Raw genomic sequence first — 20,619 nt, forward strand, 5'->3', positions numbered from 1 at the left:
GAGTGTTGTGTACGATAAGCTGAGGCAGCACAGGCTCCACTGCAGCCCATCTCGGCAACACGATCGCTCTTTCTCGCGTTGTACGCACGAGGACATCGTTAGTTTTTTTTCTATACTGTGTTTACGATCAAAACGTATCTAAATCTAGGGTCGCGCTTAACAACGAAAACTGCTTTATGACGGACTTTTCAGTCTCTAACCCCATCGTTAACCGTGCACATTTTGCATGCCCCGTGTCCTTGTCTTTCACAAGCCATAGCTTGTATTTGTCCAACTGAAGCAGTCATTGTTTAATCGGCATTTACCAGCATTACGCTGATTTACATCAAAGTACAATCTACAGCTCCGCTTGGAGTCCGACGCTAACGCAGTGAACTAATGTGTGAAGTTACGTTAGCGGTCCGCACAATGAAAAAAAATGGCTATATTATATTTATTAATTTTTTCTTCCGGTTATCAGAACAACATACATTTATTGTGTCAAGCAAATTTCCATGACTTTTCCAAAACATTTGAGTATTTTTTATTTTTCCAAAACTTATCCAGGCCTGGAAATTGCTATTTTCAAATTCCATAACTTTTCCAGGTTTTTCATGACCGTACGAACCCTGCTCAAACTCAATCCTTTTCTTTTAACAATAGTATTAAACATGTCAACTGATCATAAAACATGTATATTGTCGCTGTATGTACCTAAATACAAGCTAGTTTATACGGAGCTAGCATTAGCTTCTGTACTATATACAAATGCAAAATTAGCATTTCTGCTTACCAGTACAAGTGTCATATGTTCGTCGTTCCTCGACGAAATACTTTCCCTCAGTTTCTGATTCGCAACAGGTTAATACATATCTAATTAGACTTATTTCACTTGTTTTTAAATGTTTAAATTCGTTGCTATCTGTCTTGCAGCAGGAGAACCCTCACTCTTGTCTGCTGGCAAGATGCAACGAGAACCGAAATCTCTGTCAGCGGGAACAAACTCTCCCCTTCTGTCCGAGTAGCCACCTGATTGGCTGGCTGGATTCAGTGTACCCAATGGAAATTTTTCAAAATAAATCAAATAAGAATATTATTCTGTCATTTTTGTATTAATATCTGGAAAACTTTTTCTTAATTAAATAATAATATTTAATAACAGCTTACATATTAAAATATGGTATCCTGGTTTATAACCTGGGTTACATCTATTCATCAAGTTCCAAGAGTGTAGATCAACACTACACGCCATCTCTACACACTGTTTCTGGAATATTACTTCTATTAAATATCTACCCCACATACCTGTAGCTTTTCTGCATTTCCGAGGATGTCAGTTCAGACAGTGTTACATCATGAGAGTGTTACAAAAACACAGTAAATCCAATGAAGGTTTATTTGAATCTTTATTAGTGCAGTACATTGTGTTTAGATTGTTTCTACAGAACATTAAGGATTTTCTTTTTCAACAACGCTAATCCAGAGAGGCACTATAAATTCTACAGACACTGAGCTCAAACAGCACTAGTCTACATGCCTTCTGTTCAAACCTGCCTACTCTGAAACCTGCTGAACTACGAGTACAAGAAGAACAGGATTGTTCTGTGATGCCCCCTGTGAGGTAGAAGTACAGAGACCCTTTTGACCAGGAAGGTGAGCAGTAGAAACGTGGAGTACATCATTTCCCTTCTCAAATAATGCAAACGCCAGAACCAGACGCCCTTCTGAGCTCCTCAGTGGAATGAGAGAGAGAGAGAGAGAGAGAGAGAGAGAGAGAGAGAGAGAGAGAGAGTGTGAGAGAGAGAGAGAGAAGCACAGGGTTTGGTTTGGAGGTCAGACACTAAGCTGAACCTCAGAGGAATGCTGTGGAGTGTGAGACGACCCCTCCACACACACACACACACACACGGAAGGAACAGTGCATTCTGGAGGCAACGTCAGGCCCCAAATCTTAGACTCTGCAGCTAAACATCTGACAACAGCTACTGCAAACTCAGAACTCAGCATTTGAGACCTCTGGAAGAACAACGCACACCTTCTGTTTCAGTACTACTGGATACAGACTCATTAACGTGGTTCACGTGGAGCTCACATCCGTTTCTCAGCACACGCAGACCTCTTCAGTAAGGCCATGTAACCACGCCCCGGCGTCGCCATGACGGTGATATTGTAGCGACACAGTGCTCGCCGTCTCACGTCAGGATGAAGGAAAGGTCAGTTAAACTAATCAACCTGGTGAACCACATCTATCTGTTCCCTAGACGACATGACCACAGGGTGGGCTGTCCTGACCTCACCGTGCGCAATGTTGACGGGTAACTAGGCTGGAGTACACTGGCACGTGTGTAAAGACCACGTGTGTAAAGACCACGTGTGTAAAGACCACGTGTGTAAAGACCACGTGTGTAAAGACCACATGTGTAAAGACAGAACCACAAAGGGCTGCAGGTTTACACTTCATTCAGCTTTAACCAAACTGCCTCAGGTTAGTGTGTGGAAAACAGATCAGAGTTGATTATCCTCTGCAAAGAAACACACAACAACTCACTCAACCCCATATCACAAGCTCCCACACACAGATACGCACACACACACACACACACCTATAATACTAACAGGACTGCAGTGGACCAGAGAGCTGCAGAAACAGGTGAGCGTCAGCTTCGGTAGCGTGCGTCGCTAACGATCCACAATCCACTTTCCTCACGCATCAGATGTGGCGGCATGTCCGTGTGCAGACAGCACCGGGCTCCTCGCTGATCATGCGGTCTAGTTTAGAGTAAAAGTGTTGAAGCTCCAGTTTCAGAAGAACACACACCCTCAGCGTCACCGCCAGATCTCACACACAATTATTAGGCACAAAAGTTTTAGTTGACCAATACAGGAACATTAAACGAGCTCTTCTACATGGCTTATGTGGAGGGTTACAATGACCTGACTGCCTCTGCCCACACCGGGCACGATTCACAGCGCAGACATCCGATCTGATTGCCAATTCAATTCGATTTGAACACGAAACCCTTAAACTACAGATTTTGTACAAGCAACAACCTGAATGAACTTTCATAGATTCATAAAAAGTGCAGCAGCAGTAGTGACACACAGGAGCAACGCCCACGCCGTCGACCTTGCATAAGTAAAACGCATAGTGATACTAATTAACTAGCTAGAGAAGAAAAGAGCTAAACCCAGAGCCTTAATATGCTCAAGCCTCATTGGTAGGTGTTGATCAGGCTCCTCCCCTAGGGGTGTGGCTCCTGTGCGTTTGAGGGAGACAAATCGTAGCAGCCTCCGTTGCTTTAGTTCTTAAACCGGGTCTGCTCACATATGTGGTTAAATTTCCTAAAAAGGAAAGAGAGGTTTGATTTATTTACAGATAACACCTTGTTTTCACCCTAACTTCAGTTAATCCAGACATAATGGTCAGTGTAAAGGAGACCTCGACCCTCGAAGAGGCTGAACACTGAGCTAAGCCCTCTGCCGGCCAAATAAAGAATTACAAAACTAGACAATTTAGCGAATGCGCTAGCAGTAGACAGTCCTGTATACTTGCTCACAACGTATTTTGCCTGCTAGGAGTTGCAACACAATATAATGTGCTGAACTGATTCAGGAACAGGTCACTACATTTTCATTCCTCACAAAACTACAACGAAAGCTGAAACGAGTTGAGTAAACGTCACACCTGCTGGGTCTCCATTAGCAGCACCCACACACTTACATGGCATGGTGAACTTTGACCTGTGTACGACAGTTGCGTCCCCAGTAGCAGTCTGGTCTGGAGGTCACAGTGGCTGCAGGGAAACAAACACTTCCTAAGTACGCAGGGTTAAATTCTGACCGTGTGTGTGTGTGGGGGGGGGGGGGCATTACCTGGGAGCTCAGAAGCAGGGATGTTTTCTCTGTATTTGTATGCTAGCTCTTTAAAAGAACGCAGTCCACAGCAGTAACACAAGAGGGAATTTGCATTGATGCGGTAATCTGAGAAAGAGAGAGAGAGAAACAGGCAGAAAGAGAGAGAGAGATACTAGTTCTAGTCATCTAGTCATTAGATTATGATTATGTAATGGTGGATGGGATGTGTGTGTACCAGAGAGGTGGCAAAGTTCCTGCTGGGTGGGATGTGTGTGTGTGTGTGTGTGCACGGGTGTGTGTACCAGAGAGCTGGTAGAGTTCCTGCTGGGTGGGATGTGTGTGTGTGTGTGTGTGTGTGTGTGTGTGTGTGTGTGTGTGTGTGTGTGTGTGTGTGTGTGTGTGTATGTGCGCGGGTGTGTGTACCAGAGAGCTGGTAAAGTTCCTGCTGGGTGGGATGTGTGGGTGTGTGTGTGTGTGTGAGTGTGTGTGTGAGTGTGTGTACCAGAGAGCTGGTAGAGTTCCTGCTGGGTGGGTGTGTGTGTGTGTGTGTGTGTGTGTGTGTGTGTGTGTGTGTGTGTGTGTGTGTGTGTGTGTACCAGAGAGCTGGTAGAGTTCCTGCTGAGTGGCCTCTAGTGCATCTTTCAGCATGTCTTTCCAGGTCATTCTTCTGGTGTTCAGATAATTCTGAGAGAAAACAAAACTACAGTCAAAGTCTGAAGATCTCAAACTGACAATTTCAGACAGATCAGCACCATCAAAACGGTTGTTCTGTTCAGGTGGAAGTGGATTTCTCTACCTGAAGGATTTCAGACTCATAGTTGTTGTTGTTGAGAACTCCGTCCAGACATTTCGCAGTGAGGTTCAGATCTGCACACACACACGCTCAGAATTGTTTCTGATGACACTAAGCAAAAACACGGCAGCTAGTTGAGTGTGAGGAGGCTGTGCATCACGTCACAAACACTATTGGTGATGCTTCAGCCAATCAGAATTACCGCTGAACCTCGCCAGACAACCCTGACAGCCGATTCGCTGGCAGCCCCAGTACAGATGACAGAAAGGCCTCTGACACACCATGCCTGCGGAGGAGGAAGCACAGTGAAGCACCAATCAGGTCATGTGACACTCAGCTGTCCTGTGATTGGCAGTGGTGAGGCCGACTCACAGTGCTGTGGTGAGCTCTGGGGGCCGATATGCTCCGCCCTCCGGTCAGGCATGGGCTGGAGACAGCAGGTACAGATGAGATGACCGGCCTGAGGGGCACACTTATACTCCTGAGGGTCTGAGAGAGAGAGAGAGAGAGAGAGAGAGAGAGAGAGAGAGAGAGAGAGAGAGAGAGAGACAGAGACAGAGACAGAGACAGAGACAGAGAGGTTAGATTTATCTATAGTGGACAAGGCCATTAAAAAAAAAAAATCACAAGCCAAGGGGCAGAATTTTATGTCCGGCATTTTATCTCTTTTATTTGACAAAATCTCTAACGCATAAAAGAGCAGTTAAGGAGCAGGAGACTGCAGTCTGTGTACATACGCACGCACACACACACACACACACACACACACACACACACTTTATTAGATCATATTTGCGTGTAGCGTGTATTGATTTGAATCATTTGGTATACAATCGATGCTTAATTCCTTTTCACTGAATTCTTCCTGTTCATTTGTGTTATGGATCGTAAGGTACAGTCCACTTTGTCTGATTGGTCAGCTGAATGGCCTGGTCTCACTCCCTGTAGCACAGGGGTGAGCGAGACCAGATCTGGAATGGTGAATACTAAGGTCCATTCAGGCTCAGCCATCTGCTGGTGAAATATAGAACAGCTTTTGTGTGTGTGTGTGTGCGTGTGTGTGTATGCTGCGGTCAACAGAGCTGGTGGCCACGTATTACTGATTACGTGCAGGTCACATTTTACCTGTGTAGGTATCAGAGGAGGTGGAGGGGCCGTCCCCGGTTGCTTTCGCTGACCCCGCCTCTTGGGTGGAGCAACAGAGCCAGGGGGCGGAGCTGAAGTCCTTGCGGTACCCTGGGCACTGCCGGCACGTCATGAAGGGTTGACTGTGGGCAGAGTGACTCAGCGGTCATTACCTGTTAGCGTCTCGCTACATACGCGTTCCCTGAAGAGATCTTCACGGCCCACAGGGAGGGTGTGGTGGCAGACCTCATGTCGGAGGTGTCGCTGTCGTTGTCGGAGAGATCGAAGAGGTAGTCGGAGCTGCCCTCCTCGTCGGAGAAGGAGCGCTCCACGCGAGGCTGCAGCATGTCCTGTTTGATCTTGTTCCTGGCGTCCATGTTCTTCATGTCTTCCTCGCTACGACTCTTCTCTGGGGAGCAGGAAGAGTTACACCACAACGTGAGGACAAGGGACACACGTGAGGACACGGGACCGTGTGCAGCTCGTTCCTGCGTACAGCACAGTATTACCTCACACTGTGGCGACACTTTACCTCACGTTACCTCAAACTGCGCAGACACTACCTCACACGATACCTCACACTGCACCGACACTTGGCCTCACACCTTATCTCACACTGTGCCGGCACTTTGCCTCACACTGCACCGACACTTGGCCTCACACCTTACCTCACACTGCGCTGACACTTGGCCTCACACCTTATCTCACACTGCGCTGACACTTGGCCTCACACCTTACCTCACACTGCGCTGACACTTGGCCTCACACCTTACCTCACACTGCGCTGACACTTGGCCTCACCCTTTACCTCACGGTGCTGACACTTTGCCTCACACTGTGCTGAAACTTTACCTCACACTGCACCGACACTTGGCCTCACATCTTACCTCACACTGCGCTGACACTTGGCCTCACCCTTTACCTCATGGTGCTGACACTTTGCCTCACACTGTGCTGAAACTTTACCTCACACTGCGCCGACACTTTGCCTCACCCTTTACCTCACACTTTACCTCACACTAGGCCGACACTCAGGGCTGCTATGTTCCACATGACGTTGGGGTTCTGCGGTTGTGTGTTTTTTTTTTAGGAGTAGCCCAGGTTCCCTAACGGCTCCCCGCACCTCTGCTCGTAGCAAACTGCCTGCCGGGTTCTGAAGTGGTCATGTCTGTACTTCCTCCACCACAGACATCTCACGCCATCATCACAATACACAAACAATAAACCATCATCACAATGAACAAGAAGCCAAAATGTGTGGTGGAAGTCAGAACGATAATGCCAATCTGATCACTTAAAGAGCAAGTGGGATGTTTGGGAAGCTTTCGTTTACAGTCTGGGAGTAATGAACTGAGAACTTCAAAAAAAACTTACAAAAAAATCAAGCAGGCACAGAACCTCAGATTCCAGTAAACCTCACTAGTAATGTATTTATAGATTTATTTGATAATAAAATAGAGAATATTAGACAAAATATAAAACCCTTTATTAGCAATACAACTGGTATGTCATCTGGTTTGGTTGATATTGATTTAAATTACATACCGGGAGAAAAACTTGATGCTTTTCATCCACTCCCACAATCAGAATTAGAGAAAATAATTTCTTCCTTAAATTGTACTACCTGCACACTAGACTCAGTTCCCTCAAAGTTATTAAAAGAGGTATTACCAGCTGTAACTGAACCTCTTCTAACTATAGTTAACTCATCCATTACAATAGGTCACATGCCCAAATCATGTAAATTAGCAATTATTAAACCTGATCTTAAACTTGATGCACAGATTAAATCAGTTGTCAAGTCGAGCTTTTATCATTTAAGACAATTGGCCAAAGTGAAGCCATTTCTTTCTGTGCATCACTTTGAGATTTTAATCCATGCTTTTATCACAGCTCGCTTAGATTACTGCAATGCACTTTATGTGGGAGTGGACCAGACTTTACTTACCCGACTACAGTTGGTCCAAAATGCTGCTGCTCGTCTTTTAGTTGGCGTCAAAAAACGTGACCATATTACGCCGATTTTAGCCTCGCTTCACTGGCTCCCAGTTCATTTTAGGATCGATTTTAAAATGTTGCTATTTTGTTTTAAATGTCTTCACGGCCTCGCCCCTCCTTATTTGTCTGACCTGCTCCACCCATACACCCCCTCACGCTCACTCAGGTCAGCCGCTCTGTCATTATTGGCTGTCCCAAAAACAAAGAGGAAGCTGAGAGGTGATCCTGCCTTTTCAGTCGCCGCCCCAAAACTATGGAACGATCCTCCCCTGTACATCAGGCAGGCCGAATCACTCTCTGCTTTTAAATCCTCTCTTAAAACATATTTATTCTCTGCGGCTTTTAACTCAGTCTGAGATGTTGGCTCTTATTTGTTTTATTGTTTTAATAACTGTCCTGTGTGTGTGTCTTTGTGTTGTATGTGTATACACATGACTTGTTTGCTTCTTGTTTTTAAATCTTGTTTTTAGTTGTGTACAGCACTTTGGCCAATAGCATTGATTTAAAGTGCTTTATAAATAAACAAAGTTGAAGTTGAAACCTCTGATCAAGAAACCAAATCTTGATCCGACTGTGCTATCTAATGATAGACCCATTTCAAACACATCATTTATATCCAAGATCATAGAAAAAGCTGTTGTCCAGCAATTATGCCTATATCTGCATAGGAACAACATATTTGAAAAGTTCCAATCTGGTTTTAGGCCCCATCACAGTACTGAAACAGCATTAGTTAAAGTAACAAATGATCTCCTCCTTGCATCAGATCAAGGCTATGTATCACTGTTAGTGGTTCTTGATCTTAGTGCAGCTTTCGACACCATTGATCATAGGATCTTGCTAGAAAGGTTAGAACGCTGGGTTGGAGTCTCAGGCACAGCCCTTTCATGGTTTTATTCTTACTTAACAAATCGCTATCAGTTTGAGCTCAATAATATTCCATCCAAACGTACAATAGTTAAATATGGGGTCCCGCAAGGCTCCATCTTAGGACCACTATTATTTACATTATATATGCTACCATTGGGCACAGTTATAAACAAACATGGTGTCAATTTTCACTGCTATGCAGATGACACTCAACATTACATATCAGCCAAACCTGATGACAAACTCAGTTTAGGAAAAATTGAGGCCTGTGTAAGAGATATTAAATGCTGGATGTCTCTAAACTTCCTCCAACTAAATGAGGACAAAACAGAAGTTCTCCTTGTGGGCCCTAAGGCCGCAAGACAAAAAATTCCAAATTTAATGCTTAATCTTGCAGACTATCCCATTACACCTGGCACAGTAGCCAAAAACCTAGGCGTCATACTCGACTCCGACCTATCATTTGATAAATACATAGATAATACTACTAGGATAGCTTTTCTACATCTCCGCAACATTGCCAAATTAAGAAATGCATTATCACAGGATGATGCAGAAAAATTGGTGCACGCCTTTGTTAGCTCTAGATTAGACTACTGCAATTCACTACTGTCAGGATGTTCAAATAGGAATCTAAATAAACTTCAAATAGTTCAAAATGCCGCAGCCAGAGTTCTGACCAGAACTAGAAAATTTCAGCATATTAGACCAGTCCTATCAGCCCTGCAATTGGCTCCCAGTTAAATTTCGTATTGATTTTAAAATTCTATCATTATCATATAAAGCACTGCACAGGCTTGCTCCTGAATACCTCCAGGAACTTATTTCTTACTATGAACCCCCACGTCAACTAAGATCACAGGGTGCTAGTCTTTTATTAGTTCCACAAATTAACAAGGTAACAGCAGGGGGAAGAGCCTTTTCTTATAAGGCCCCCCAGCTTTGGAACAACCTCCCAAAATAATTAACATCCCCCCCTTAGATAAAGGTACAGATCCAGGGGTTCATAGACGAAGGGTTTTATGGTTGACTGGGGTGCTGGTGCTGTCGTCCTGTCACTGCTCGTGGTCACTCAAGTTTGTTGACAGTGCAGTGGATGGATGCCATTGTCTCAGAATGCCCCCAAGCCTACGTTACCTTCTGGTTCTGCCTTTTTAGCTAGGCTGTAATAGTTTAACCTAATGCCAGAGTTGCTGCCACACTCCAGAAATGTGTTTAATTTCATCTGTCCTGTATATGTCCTCATACAGAGCTAATTTTCCCTGTTTTATTTTCTCAACATGGCTGTCCGCCTGCTCGAGGAAAAATGAGATGAGGAGAGACAAGCGAGTTATCCAGTGCCAGCCACCTACTGCCTGACCGGATAAGCCTACACCATGATGGACAATACTACATCTTTTCCTTTTCTTTATTTCTTTCTGTCTAAATTGTTGTTGTTGTCATGGTGACCGGTGTCGGCCAGAGGAGCATGGGTTCTCCCCCTGAGTCTTGGTTCCTCTCAAGGTTTCTTCCCCATGCAAAAAAACTATGGAGTTTTTCCTTGCCACTCTCGCCCTTGGCTTGCTCACTGGGGGCTAGGACTCGGCACTTGTAAAGCTGCTTTGTGACAACAACTGTTGTAAAAAGCGCTATATAAATAAAATTTGATTGATTGATTTGATTGAAAAACACCTCAATCATCATCCAGCAGGTGGACGCCAAACTCAAGCCAAGTTTGTACTTGACTGACGACCCCCCCCCCCCCCACACACACACACACACACACACACAGCAGTCCAGCCAACACCTCGGTGTCGGAGCACATGTGTGTGTGTGTGTGTGTGTGTGTGTGTGTGTGTTTACCTGGGTGTTGGAGCAGGTGGGGGTGCGTGTGTTTACCTGGGTGTTGGAGCAGGTGAGGTGTGTGTGTGTGTGTGTGTTTACCTAGGTGTTGGAGCAGGTAAGGTAGGTGTGTGTGTGTGTGTGTGTGTTTACCTGGGTGTTGGAGCAGGTGAGGTGTGTGTGTGTGTGTTTACCTGGGTGTTGGAGCAGGTAAGGTAGGTGTGTGTGTGTGTGTGTGTGTGTGTGTGTTTACCTGGGTGTTGGAGCAGGTGAGGTGTGTGTGTGTGTGTGTGTTTACCTGGGTGTTGGAGCAGGTGAGGTGTGTGTGTGTGTGTGTGTGTTTACCTGGGTGTTGGAGCAGGTAAGGTAGGTGTGTGTGTGTGTTTACCTGGGTGTTGGAGCAGGTGAGGTGTGTGTGTGTGTGTGTGTGTTTACCTGGGTGTTGGAGCAGGTAAGGTAGGTGTGTGTGTGTGTTTACCTGGGTGTTGGAGCAGGTAAGGTAGGTGTGTGTGTGTGTGTTTACCTGGGTGTTGGAGCAGGTGAGGTGTGTGTGTGTGTGTTTACCTGGGTGTTGGAGCAGGTAAGGTAGGTGTGTGTGTGTGTTTACCTGGGTGTTGGAGCAGGTGAGGTGTGTGTGTGTGTGTTTACCTGGGTGTTGGAGCAGGTAAGGTAGGTGTGTGTGTGTGTGTGTGTTTACCTGGGTGTTGGAGCAGGTAAGGTAGGTGTGTGTGTGTGTGTGTGTGTTTACCTGGGTGTTGGAGCAGGTAAGGTAGGTGTGTGTGTGTGTGTGTGTTTACCTGGGTGTTGGAGCAGGTAAGGTAGGTGTGTGTGTGTGTTTACCTGGGTGTTGGAGCAGGTAAGGTAGGTGTGTGTGTGTGTTTACCTGGGTGTTGGAGCAGGTAAGGTAGGTGTGTGTGTGTGTTTACCTGGGTGTTGGAGCAGGTAAGGTAGGTGTGTGTGTGTGTGTTTACCTGGGTGTTGGAGCAGGTGAGGTGTGTGTGTGTGTGTTTACCTGGGTGTTGGAGCAGGTAAGGTAGGTGTGTGTGTGTGTTTACCTGGGTGTTGGAGCAGGTGAGGTGTGTGTGTGTGTGTTTACCTGGGTGTTGGAGCAGGTAAGGTAGGTGTGTGTGTGTGTGTGTGTTTACCTGGGTGTTGGAGCAGGTAAGGTAGGTGTGTGTGTGTGTGTGTGTGTTTACCTGGGTGTTGGAGCAGGTAAGGTAGGTGTGTGTGTGTGTGTGTGTTTACCTGGGTGTTGGAGCAGGTAAGGTAGGTGTGTGTGTGTGTTTACCTGGGTGTTGGAGCAGGTAAGGTAGGTGTGTGTGTGTGTTTACCTGGGTGTTGGAGCAGGTAAGGTAGGTGTGTGTGTGTGTTTACCTGGGTGTTGGAGCAGGTAAGGTAGGTGTGTGTGTGTGTGTGTGTGTGTTTACCTGGGTGTTGGAGCAGGTAAGCCTCCACCAGGTTGTTCAGGATGTGGTTCTTGCGAATTCTTTCCACAGGACACCGACATGTGGGGCAGAGAGAGGAGCGCTCCATCCAACCAGAATAGCACGCAGCACAGAACGTGTGCATGCACGGCTGTAGACTACACACACGCACGCACACATACACACACACACAAACTTCACTTTAATACTCTACAGCTATAGTCTAGAACACCTTTAGACTGCAGTACATTCCACTGTGTGTGTGTGTGTGCTGCTGACCCTACACACCTGACACAGTCATACAGGAGGTCCTGACAGATGATACAGGTGAGGGACTCCTCCATCTTGTCTGTCCGCGCTCCCTCCCCACTGTCCTTTGCTGCAGTGGGCGGGGCAGCCGGTGTGACCACACCCACAGCAGCTTCGCCCACAGAGGAAGCGAACACGGATTGGCTAACTAAGAGAGAGGAGGAGGAAGAGGCGGGGCTTTATTTTACACCCCTGCAGTGCCATACTGTGTCTAAACCTGCAGGAGTAAGAGTATCATCTCACCTGAGTCACTGGTTTTCAGTCTTTTGCGGGCCGGTTCTGTGCATTCCTCCGTGTGTGTCTCTGCCCCTGGGCAGGTCTGCGCCCTGGTTCTTACTTCACCTGCTTTCACCTCAGAAGAGCTGTCTACAGACCTCACATCACCATAACCTGCAACCCAGAGTAACAGTCTCCTCAGATCTGGACTACAGCTCACGCGCATGCAGACATCCACCTACGCAGGTATTAAAACGTTTAAACTCACACCCATCAAATCAGATTACACAGTCACAGCAAGTCCATTTGCCGTTGCCCATAACAGGACATAGTGTTAGTAGTGTGTTTATATTCATCAAATAATAATAATATGATTATGACTGATATGATGGCTATTGCAAAATAAATACTAAACTGCACGGCCCCACTGAAGCCCCACTCACCTGACACGGCAGCGGGGAGTGTGAGCGTGGAGGTGGTGCAGAGGTGGGGGCCGCAGGTGGAGGTGGAGGGCCGGGACTCCTCATAGCCGGGCCGAGTCTGCCCCTCTTGGGTGGGGGTCGGCAGCCTGACAGGTTCCACAGGAGCCGGATCCGCCTCCACGCAGGCGTAGTCGACGGAGAACCCCACCCTTGTGGACTCTTGACACAATTACAGACAAGAGCACAGCAGCTAAGAAACAGGTCAACAGTGATGAAGGACTCACCTGACCCATCACACCTGCTTCACCTGGCCACGCTACCTCACCATTCTTCATTTGTAATGACTGATTATTGTGTTACTTGTGTTTATGTGGAACATATGGTGGCCGACAAAACCCATAGCGCTGCAAATGCACAAAGCAAATTCGTCAAAATGACAACGCGTACGCTACATTTCAGAAATGCGCTACAAATCCAGTCACAACACAGCGGAAGAAGCCACAACAGTTCCTGGAGGAAATATTTTGAGGGACTCTGAATTAGTAAAGCTCTTTAAATAGAGCTAGTCAGCTATTTATACAGAAAATGTTGTTAAATGGGATTTTAATCAGGGTTTTTAGCATTATTTTCTTCTAAATACCTAGCTAGCTAGCTAGCTAGGTATTTAGCTTATCCATGATATAAGCAGTAACTACCAAGTGAAAAGTAAGCAATTTTATGACAGTAAGTTAAATCATGCAGTATGTCTCAAAACGACAAAATGCAAACTGGTAAGAGAAAAAAGTAACAACACTAGGTTTTTAGCTAGAAACAAGAGTTGTGTTATATAGTATCTCGTTAGGTTGAATGGCACTTAAGCTTTTTAAAGCCAGCTAGGTATTTAAAAATCTAATTTAACACAACTATCTAAATAGCTAGCTCCATTTAAAGAGTTTTACTAAATCAGTGCCGTTCAACATAATGAAATACTGTATAACACAACCCTTATTTCTGGCTAAAAACCTACAGAGACCCTGCTTAAAATAATTCCTCCAGAAACACTTCCATTGTATTGTGATTTGCATCTTTTCTGAATTTGCAGTGCATTTCCAAAATGTGGCAAACACGTTGTCATTTTGATGAATTCGCTTTGTGCATTTGCAGCATGATGGGTTATCGACCTTGCTTTATAGTATTGCCAGAATAATCATGTAGTCAGACATGAGTAATCAGAAAAAATCTCTCTGATCAATTTTGTCCGATCCACTGTGAGCACTCATCTGCGTGGTCCTCACCTGCGTGGTCCTCAGGGTCTCGTCTGGGACCAAGTGATTCATACACATATGCGATATCTGCAAAAGCAACACCACCAGTAATGACCAGTTATCACGGCCACGTCATAACAGTATATAAGCAGTCCATCAAAACACACTCCCCAATGCACGCCACCCCCCCTAAGTGCACGCCACCCCCCCAGTGCACGCCACACTCCCCCACACTCTCTTACTCTGCTCAGGTTCACTCTTGCGGTACACAAAGTAGATGACGTCGCCATTCTGGAGCAGATGACTCTGCTTCTTCACCAGCTTGGACATGTTTACCACCGTCCCGTTAGTGCTGCAACACACACACACACACACACAACACACACACACACACACCACAACAAACATGTTTACCACCGTACTGTTAGTGCTGCAACACACACACCACAACACACACACATCAGCACACAAATGCAACGACTACTAAAAGTCATTACATGCAGGGCAGCTGTATGAAGACTACAGAGAATAACTGGGAATCTCCCCAAACAGGAATATGGCTGAAACACGACCCAGCAGGGAGTGCACCGTGCACTCAAACCCACTACAGATCACATCTGCATGAAGGACACAACAGGCCGTCTGGGGTGTTTCTCCTTGGTGGAACAATGGTGCTCCGAGTGGTGCCTTCAGCTCCACCTAGCAGTTAATGTCTCCCAAAATGGGGCTCAGCACCATACGATCATTTATAATCAAGAAAAAACACTGATCATGCTCGAGAAACAGAATCTGTAGATCAGAATTATGAGGAGATCATTCATCCAGCACGACTCCTGGCCAACAGTTTTATAGGGTTCTTAAACGCTGATCACTGTGTGAATAAGCAGATGTCATTCAGTCCTACGTCGCTTCACCAAACAACTTCTGTGTTTGAGTGGGGGGGGGGGGGGGGGGGGGTTCAGCTACAGTAATGACCAGAAGGCAAAGATCTGTGAGGGTGAATCGAGACAGAACTCTCCCTCCCCCTCCACACCATACAGTTATGGGCGAGGACCGGACCGACTGCAGGTCTGATTGCACACAAACCACACAATGTTTTTGTTTATTACAGACGGAGTCCGTGATGTGGTCATTTTTGTTTACGTGATTCATGTAAAACTTCCCCTGACTATTAAACTACTCGTTGAAAACAGAAAGGTGACTGATTGATTGATTCATTGGTTAGCTTAAACACCTCAAAACACCTACACAGAGATAACCCTGCAGATCCTACACGGAGATAACCCTACAGATCCTACACGGAGACAAGCCTCCGGCATGTGTAGGCCATCACTCACCTCATGTCTTCAAGCCACACCTGTCCTGAGGTCTGATCCTGCATGATTTTGCAGTGATCCCCAGAGACCAGCTTGTTAGCAGGGAAGGACAGGTCACAGCCTGGAAGAAAACGAAACTGTCAAGATGATCTCAGGATCAGGATGACAGAATTCCTCCTCTGACCGTCTACGACAATCCTGTCTTCAGAAAGCAACTTTTAATTAAAACCTTTCTGGCACAAATTTCTCCAGGGGCCCGTTTATTTTGCCCCCTTTAACAATGCTTGTTTGGAGCATGAGGGGGGTGTGTATACACACACACACACACACACACACACACACACACACAATAATTAACATTAACTAGACTTACATATATAAGATATATACATACACACAAAAATAATATATAATAATGTACCATGATATTCATTGAATTAATTCACCTAAGCCAGACAGACATTTTTATTACTTCATTTCAAGTTTGGAGGCAGACATAAAAGTCTTTAAAACCAGACAGTCGTAGACAGTCACGGAGACAGAACCCTTGCCATACAAAAACCTACTTAATATTCCAGACGCATGTACTCAATAGACGCCTTTGTTAGAACAGAGAGGGGGTTGCCTTAGTTTGTTGAACTAGCCTAAAGAGGGCATTGTACACATGATGAACTCTCTGAATAAAACCCAGACACTGGGCAAGAGTGCCTATAACGTATTTAGAGCAGCTATAACGTCTCCCAGAAAACTCGTTGCATAAAGGCTAAATAAAAGCTAAACTAAATATTTACCAAGAATTTGTCAACTGGAAATAGTCTTAATGGAAATCCTGATTGGGCTTTTCATGAAAAAAGGAATGTGAAAAAAGCAACCTCTGCTAGTTTTTTGAAGCTTTGCTCAGTTAGTTATGTTACATTAACTTTAATGTATTACATTTACATTAATATTACATTAACTAGTTAGTTATGCTGATATGACATTAACTAGTTTATTATGCTAATGTTACATTAAACGCTACATATAATAGTGCTGGAGATGGAGATACCACACTCACCTTTTCTTCTACATTAGTTATGTTAATATGACATTAGGTGAATATATATAACACTAGTCCTATAACTTTCTCACCTTTTCTTCTGCCGACAGTACATTAGTTATTCTAATATGACAAAGTGAATATATATAATACTGTCTCACCTTCTGCCAACAGTACATTAGCTATGCTAATATGACATTAAGTGAATAGCCTATATATAATACTCTCTCACCTTTTCTTCTGCCCACAGTACACTCCGTGTTGATGAGCAGCACCGTGGCGTCTGTCTGCGCGCCGACTCTTGTCAGTCTGCCCCACGGCCGCCGTCCGCCCTCGGGATCCATCTGCTCGCCTTCGCCCGACTGCGTTATGTCATCTGTCCGTTACATTAGAAAAACGTTAGAAACGTGTAACGAGGCGTCCACAGGAAGCTGTATCCACATAGAGACGACGAGCCCCGACGGTTATGAGTAACTTAACGGAATTGACGGAGTTACAGCGACCAAACGCGAGTTAAAGCGACCAAACGCGCGTTACAGCGGCCAAACGCGCGTTACAGCGGCCAAACGCGCGTTACAGCGGCCAAACGCGAGTTAAAGCGGCCAAACGCGAGTTAAAGCGGCCAAACGCGCGTTACAGCGACCAAACCCGAGTTAAAGCGACTAAACGCGAGTTAAAGTAACTAAACGTGAGTTACAGCCCCCGTCTGCATATCCAGGAAACGACACTGCAGCGACTTGTACGGACAAACATTTCCTCCTTTTACATGCAAAAAATGTCACATTCACGTTATTCTGCCTTTTCAGCCTGCGACAGTTAATCATACCGTACGGATAACACAATAACGAATAAAACAACCGGACAGGACGGCGGCTAACGGGCCGTTCGCCCGTGTTGACTCTCCCAGCTGCGTTGGCTTGCGGCCGCGATGTTTTCACAAACATACGAACCACGTCCCGTTTCAAAAGAGCCCCGATGAAACAGAACCGCACCTGAAGGACAATCTCAACCGGAGCCCCAGACGTTAACGTGTAAACACCGTGTGCTCGCCACACGCTCCGTTTCCGTCCCTACGGTTGTGAACGTACGCGAGTGTGGTACTTCCGGCCCAGCGGAGGTATTTACACACACCAGCTGGACGGGGCGGCGCGACCGACTGCGGGAATGTACCGGGAATGTAGCCGGAATGTACCGGGTATGAACCGGGAATGCACCGGGATCACGAAAGGAACTCCCTGTAAGAAGGACGGACTGGTGCACGATGCTTTGAAATGTCTGCGACATAGAAAACAGGAGAAATGAGGAGCTGCCTCTTGAGACAACCAGACTAGACGTTTAACATTCTGGCTGGGGTAGCGGTGCTTAAGAGAACTGAGTACAGAGACCATGAATATAATGCATAAAGATTCACTTCACACAAACAAACGCACATAGCGGTGGGAGAAGTAGCCTATTACCACAATACAGAATGACTAAAGTGGCGTAAAATTAGGTAAATCGAGTCAGTTTGTTACATTTAGCCAATGAATGCTGTGTACTCGATGTAAAATAATCATATAAAATAAAATAAACAACTAATCGAACAACTAATTATTACATATTATATGAATAATATAGCCTATATCCTCTATATTACCAAAACTCATGTCATAAGAAAATATCAACTCAACTCAATTATGTAAACTCACACCACTTCTCCCATGTGTGGTTTGTCCAGTGAGGCCCAAAGCATGTGAATATCTGAACATCACACCCAGTTGAGTTTGTTGGACAAATATGTTCAGGTTTGCTGGAGTTCTTCTACAGCAGATGTGCTGAGCGATGTTTTCATGTTCCTCACACTCTGCACAGGAGGAACATGAACCCGTGTCCTGGTAATAACACTTATAAGTTAATGTGTTCTCACAAAAGAGACATTGTTATATTGCCATGAGTACTCCATTCATTCCACAGAATTTATAGAAATTTAAAAGCAAAACAATCCACATACCACAATGCTGTGTTGACCAGAAAGATAAATTTCATTAAATGGAGCTGTTTCAAGATCATTGGTCACTTAAGAAAAGAAAAAAAAAAGCTCAGTTTTGAAAATCCCACATGTGGAATTTAAGCCTGATTCAAATTTGGATTGGCTTACAAAATATAAAACCAAGTAATAAGGATAAGAAATTTTGAGATCTATTAAAAACATCATTTTTTGTTTTTTATCTGATCTGATTACTTTGATCCTGCTGAATTCATTTGGAAAAATTGGCCCCGGAAAATCACAGCTTTCAAATTAGAACAAAACACCATGTTCAGTCTGTGCAGTCGCCTTAGTAAATATGCAAATTGATTTATACCTATAGGTGCAAAAAAAAAACAAAAATACAATTTAACACCTGCAAGGTGGTCTGTGAAGCCAGACCATATTTTTGGAGCCTGGAGATTATCTGTAATTGAACATCTGTAACTAATTATGAACACCTGATGAGCAGGTGCTAATCTTCCACGTGTTTTTTCTGCTGCTAGTGGTTATAGGCTAGGAGAATACAGAGATCAGAGAGGATTCATACCAAACTGTGTCAACAAATAATGAAGACACAGACTGAGTTAACGATCTCATTATGGTTTTAGCTTTTCTTTCGTTCTGTTCTGGGCTGTTCTTATGTTATACCCACAATGCTAACTTGTTTACCCAACATACTCGCATGCTACTTTTGGTAGGTACTAATCACTGCAGACCAGAACAGAACCAGAATCAGACCGGATGTACCGCATTGGAGATGCACTGATCCAATCGTCTAGCCATCACAATTTGGCCCTTGTCACTCAGATCTTTACACTTGTCATTTTACTGCTTCCACTTGACTGATTACTTCCTGTGTAATGTATCCCAGTATCCCACCACTGACTGATTACTTCCTGTGTAATGTATCCCAGTATCCCACCACTGACTGATTACTTCCTGTTTAATGTATCCCAGTATCCCACCACTGACAGGAGCCACTGTACTGGCATAATCACTATTCACTTTACTTGTCAGTGGCTTTAGATCAGGGCCGGCGCCACGGGGGGGCGAATGGCGAGGTGTCCCGCCCCCTCAATGAAAAAAATAAGACCCATTTATTTTACAACAATCGCTACATGGTGCCGCTCGACAATCGTTACACGCACCCCCCCCCCCCCCCCCCCCCGCTCAACAACTTACGTTCGCCCCCCCGAAATTTTCTGACGCCCCTCACTGTATATGTTCTGGCGCCGGCCCTGCTTTAGATATTCACATTTTATACACCCGCACACACACGCAAGCACGCACACACACACCCTCTCTGATCCAACACACAGACTGGGCCTGTACTGGCCCACTCAGCCCTGGTCCAAGGGCATCAGTGTGTGTGTGTGTGTGTGTGTGTGTGTGAGAGAGAGAGAGAGAGAGAGAGAGAGAGAGAGTGAGTGTGTGTGTGTGTGTGCGTGTGTGTGTGTGTGTGTGTGTGTGTGTGTGTGTGTGTGTGTGTGTGTGTGTGTGTGTGTGTGTATTGCCAGTTGTTGCTATGGCAGTAATGTAATTTGAAAACTCAAAAAAAAAAAGAACTGATCTACTCTCTTGGAATTTTAGAAGCCCATGAAGTGAATGTTCTGGTTTAAACATCCACTGTTTCATATTTAAACTATAGGTCCCCCTCCAAAAAAAATTCAGAAGCTCTTGCTTCTGTCTGAAACTGAAATGCCATGTGAGAAAAAGAGGGGGTGGGGGGGGGGGAGGCTGAGGGAGAGAGAAAGAGAGAGAAAATCATTTACTATTATACAATAGACTGCTCAAAAAAGGGAACACTTAAACAACACAATATAACTCCAAGTCAACCACACTTCTGTGAAACCAACCTGTTCAGTTAGGACGCAACATCACCTGGGAATCAATTTCACCTGCTGTTGTGCAAATGGAACAGACAACAGTTAGAAACGAGAGGCAATTAGCAAGACACCCCCTATAAAGGAGTGGATCTACAGGTGGAGACCACAGACCTTTTCTCTGTTCTCATCCTTTCTGGCTGATGTCTGTGTCGTTCCCTGCGTGTTTGTCTCCATGGTTTCCCCTCGTCTGCCACGCCCGTGTTATCATTGTCTTCACCTGTGTTTAGTTTAGTCCCGTGTATTTATAGTCCCAGTGTCTCCCTTGTCCCTCATCGCGTATTTTGTGCAGTTCATGTATCTTTCTGAAAGTTCTCTGG

General features: G+C 45.2%; 1 protein-coding gene across 2 annotated transcripts; it reads right to left on the minus strand.

Annotated features, from left to right (window-relative positions):
• Positions 1-1,368: 1,368 nt before the first annotated feature.
• chfr (checkpoint with forkhead and ring finger domains, E3 ubiquitin protein ligase) lies at positions 1,369-17,672 on the minus strand. 2 transcript variants are annotated; one of them, XM_076997858.1, is made up of 18 exons: positions 17,579-17,672; positions 16,641-16,784; positions 15,394-15,493; positions 14,299-14,408; positions 14,087-14,143; positions 12,834-13,031; positions 12,418-12,564; positions 12,154-12,322; positions 11,869-12,023; positions 5,999-6,161; positions 5,753-5,895; positions 5,000-5,116; positions 4,830-4,913; positions 4,631-4,701; positions 4,431-4,518; positions 3,853-3,960; positions 3,701-3,773; positions 1,369-3,321 (listed from the first exon to the last, which is right to left on the minus strand). In XM_076997858.1, exons 2-18 carry the CDS (start codon positions 16,750-16,752, stop codon positions 3,279-3,281), a joined length of 1,938 nt encoding a protein of 645 aa, XP_076853973.1. In that variant the 5' UTR covers positions 16,753-16,784; positions 17,579-17,672; the 3' UTR covers positions 1,369-3,278. The 2 variants fall into 2 exon arrangements, with proteins under 2 accessions (XP_076853973.1, XP_076853971.1); XM_076997856.1 differs by lacking the exon at positions 17,579-17,672 and adding an exon at positions 17,401-17,555.
• Between the last annotated feature and the right edge of the window lie 2,947 nt (positions 17,673-20,619).

Source organism: Brachyhypopomus gauderio, chromosome 3, assembly GCF_052324685.1.
Source record: "Brachyhypopomus gauderio isolate BG-103 chromosome 3, BGAUD_0.2, whole genome shotgun sequence".
Lineage (NCBI taxonomy): Eukaryota > Metazoa > Chordata > Actinopteri > Gymnotiformes > Hypopomidae > Brachyhypopomus > Brachyhypopomus gauderio.

Coding starts and splice junctions, on each gene's coding strand:
- chfr (XM_076997858.1), bottom strand. CDS start 16,752: ATGGATCCCGAGGGCGGACGGCGGCCGTGGGGCAGACTGACAAGAGTC. Junction 14,144..14,298: donor CAAGAGTGAACCTGAGCAGA/GTAAGAGAGTGT, acceptor TTGCTTTTGCAG/ATATCGCATATGTGTATGAA. Junction 6,162..11,868: donor TTACCTGCTCCAACACCCAG/GTAAACACACAC, acceptor CCTGCTCCCCAG/AGAAGAGTCGTAGCGAGGAA.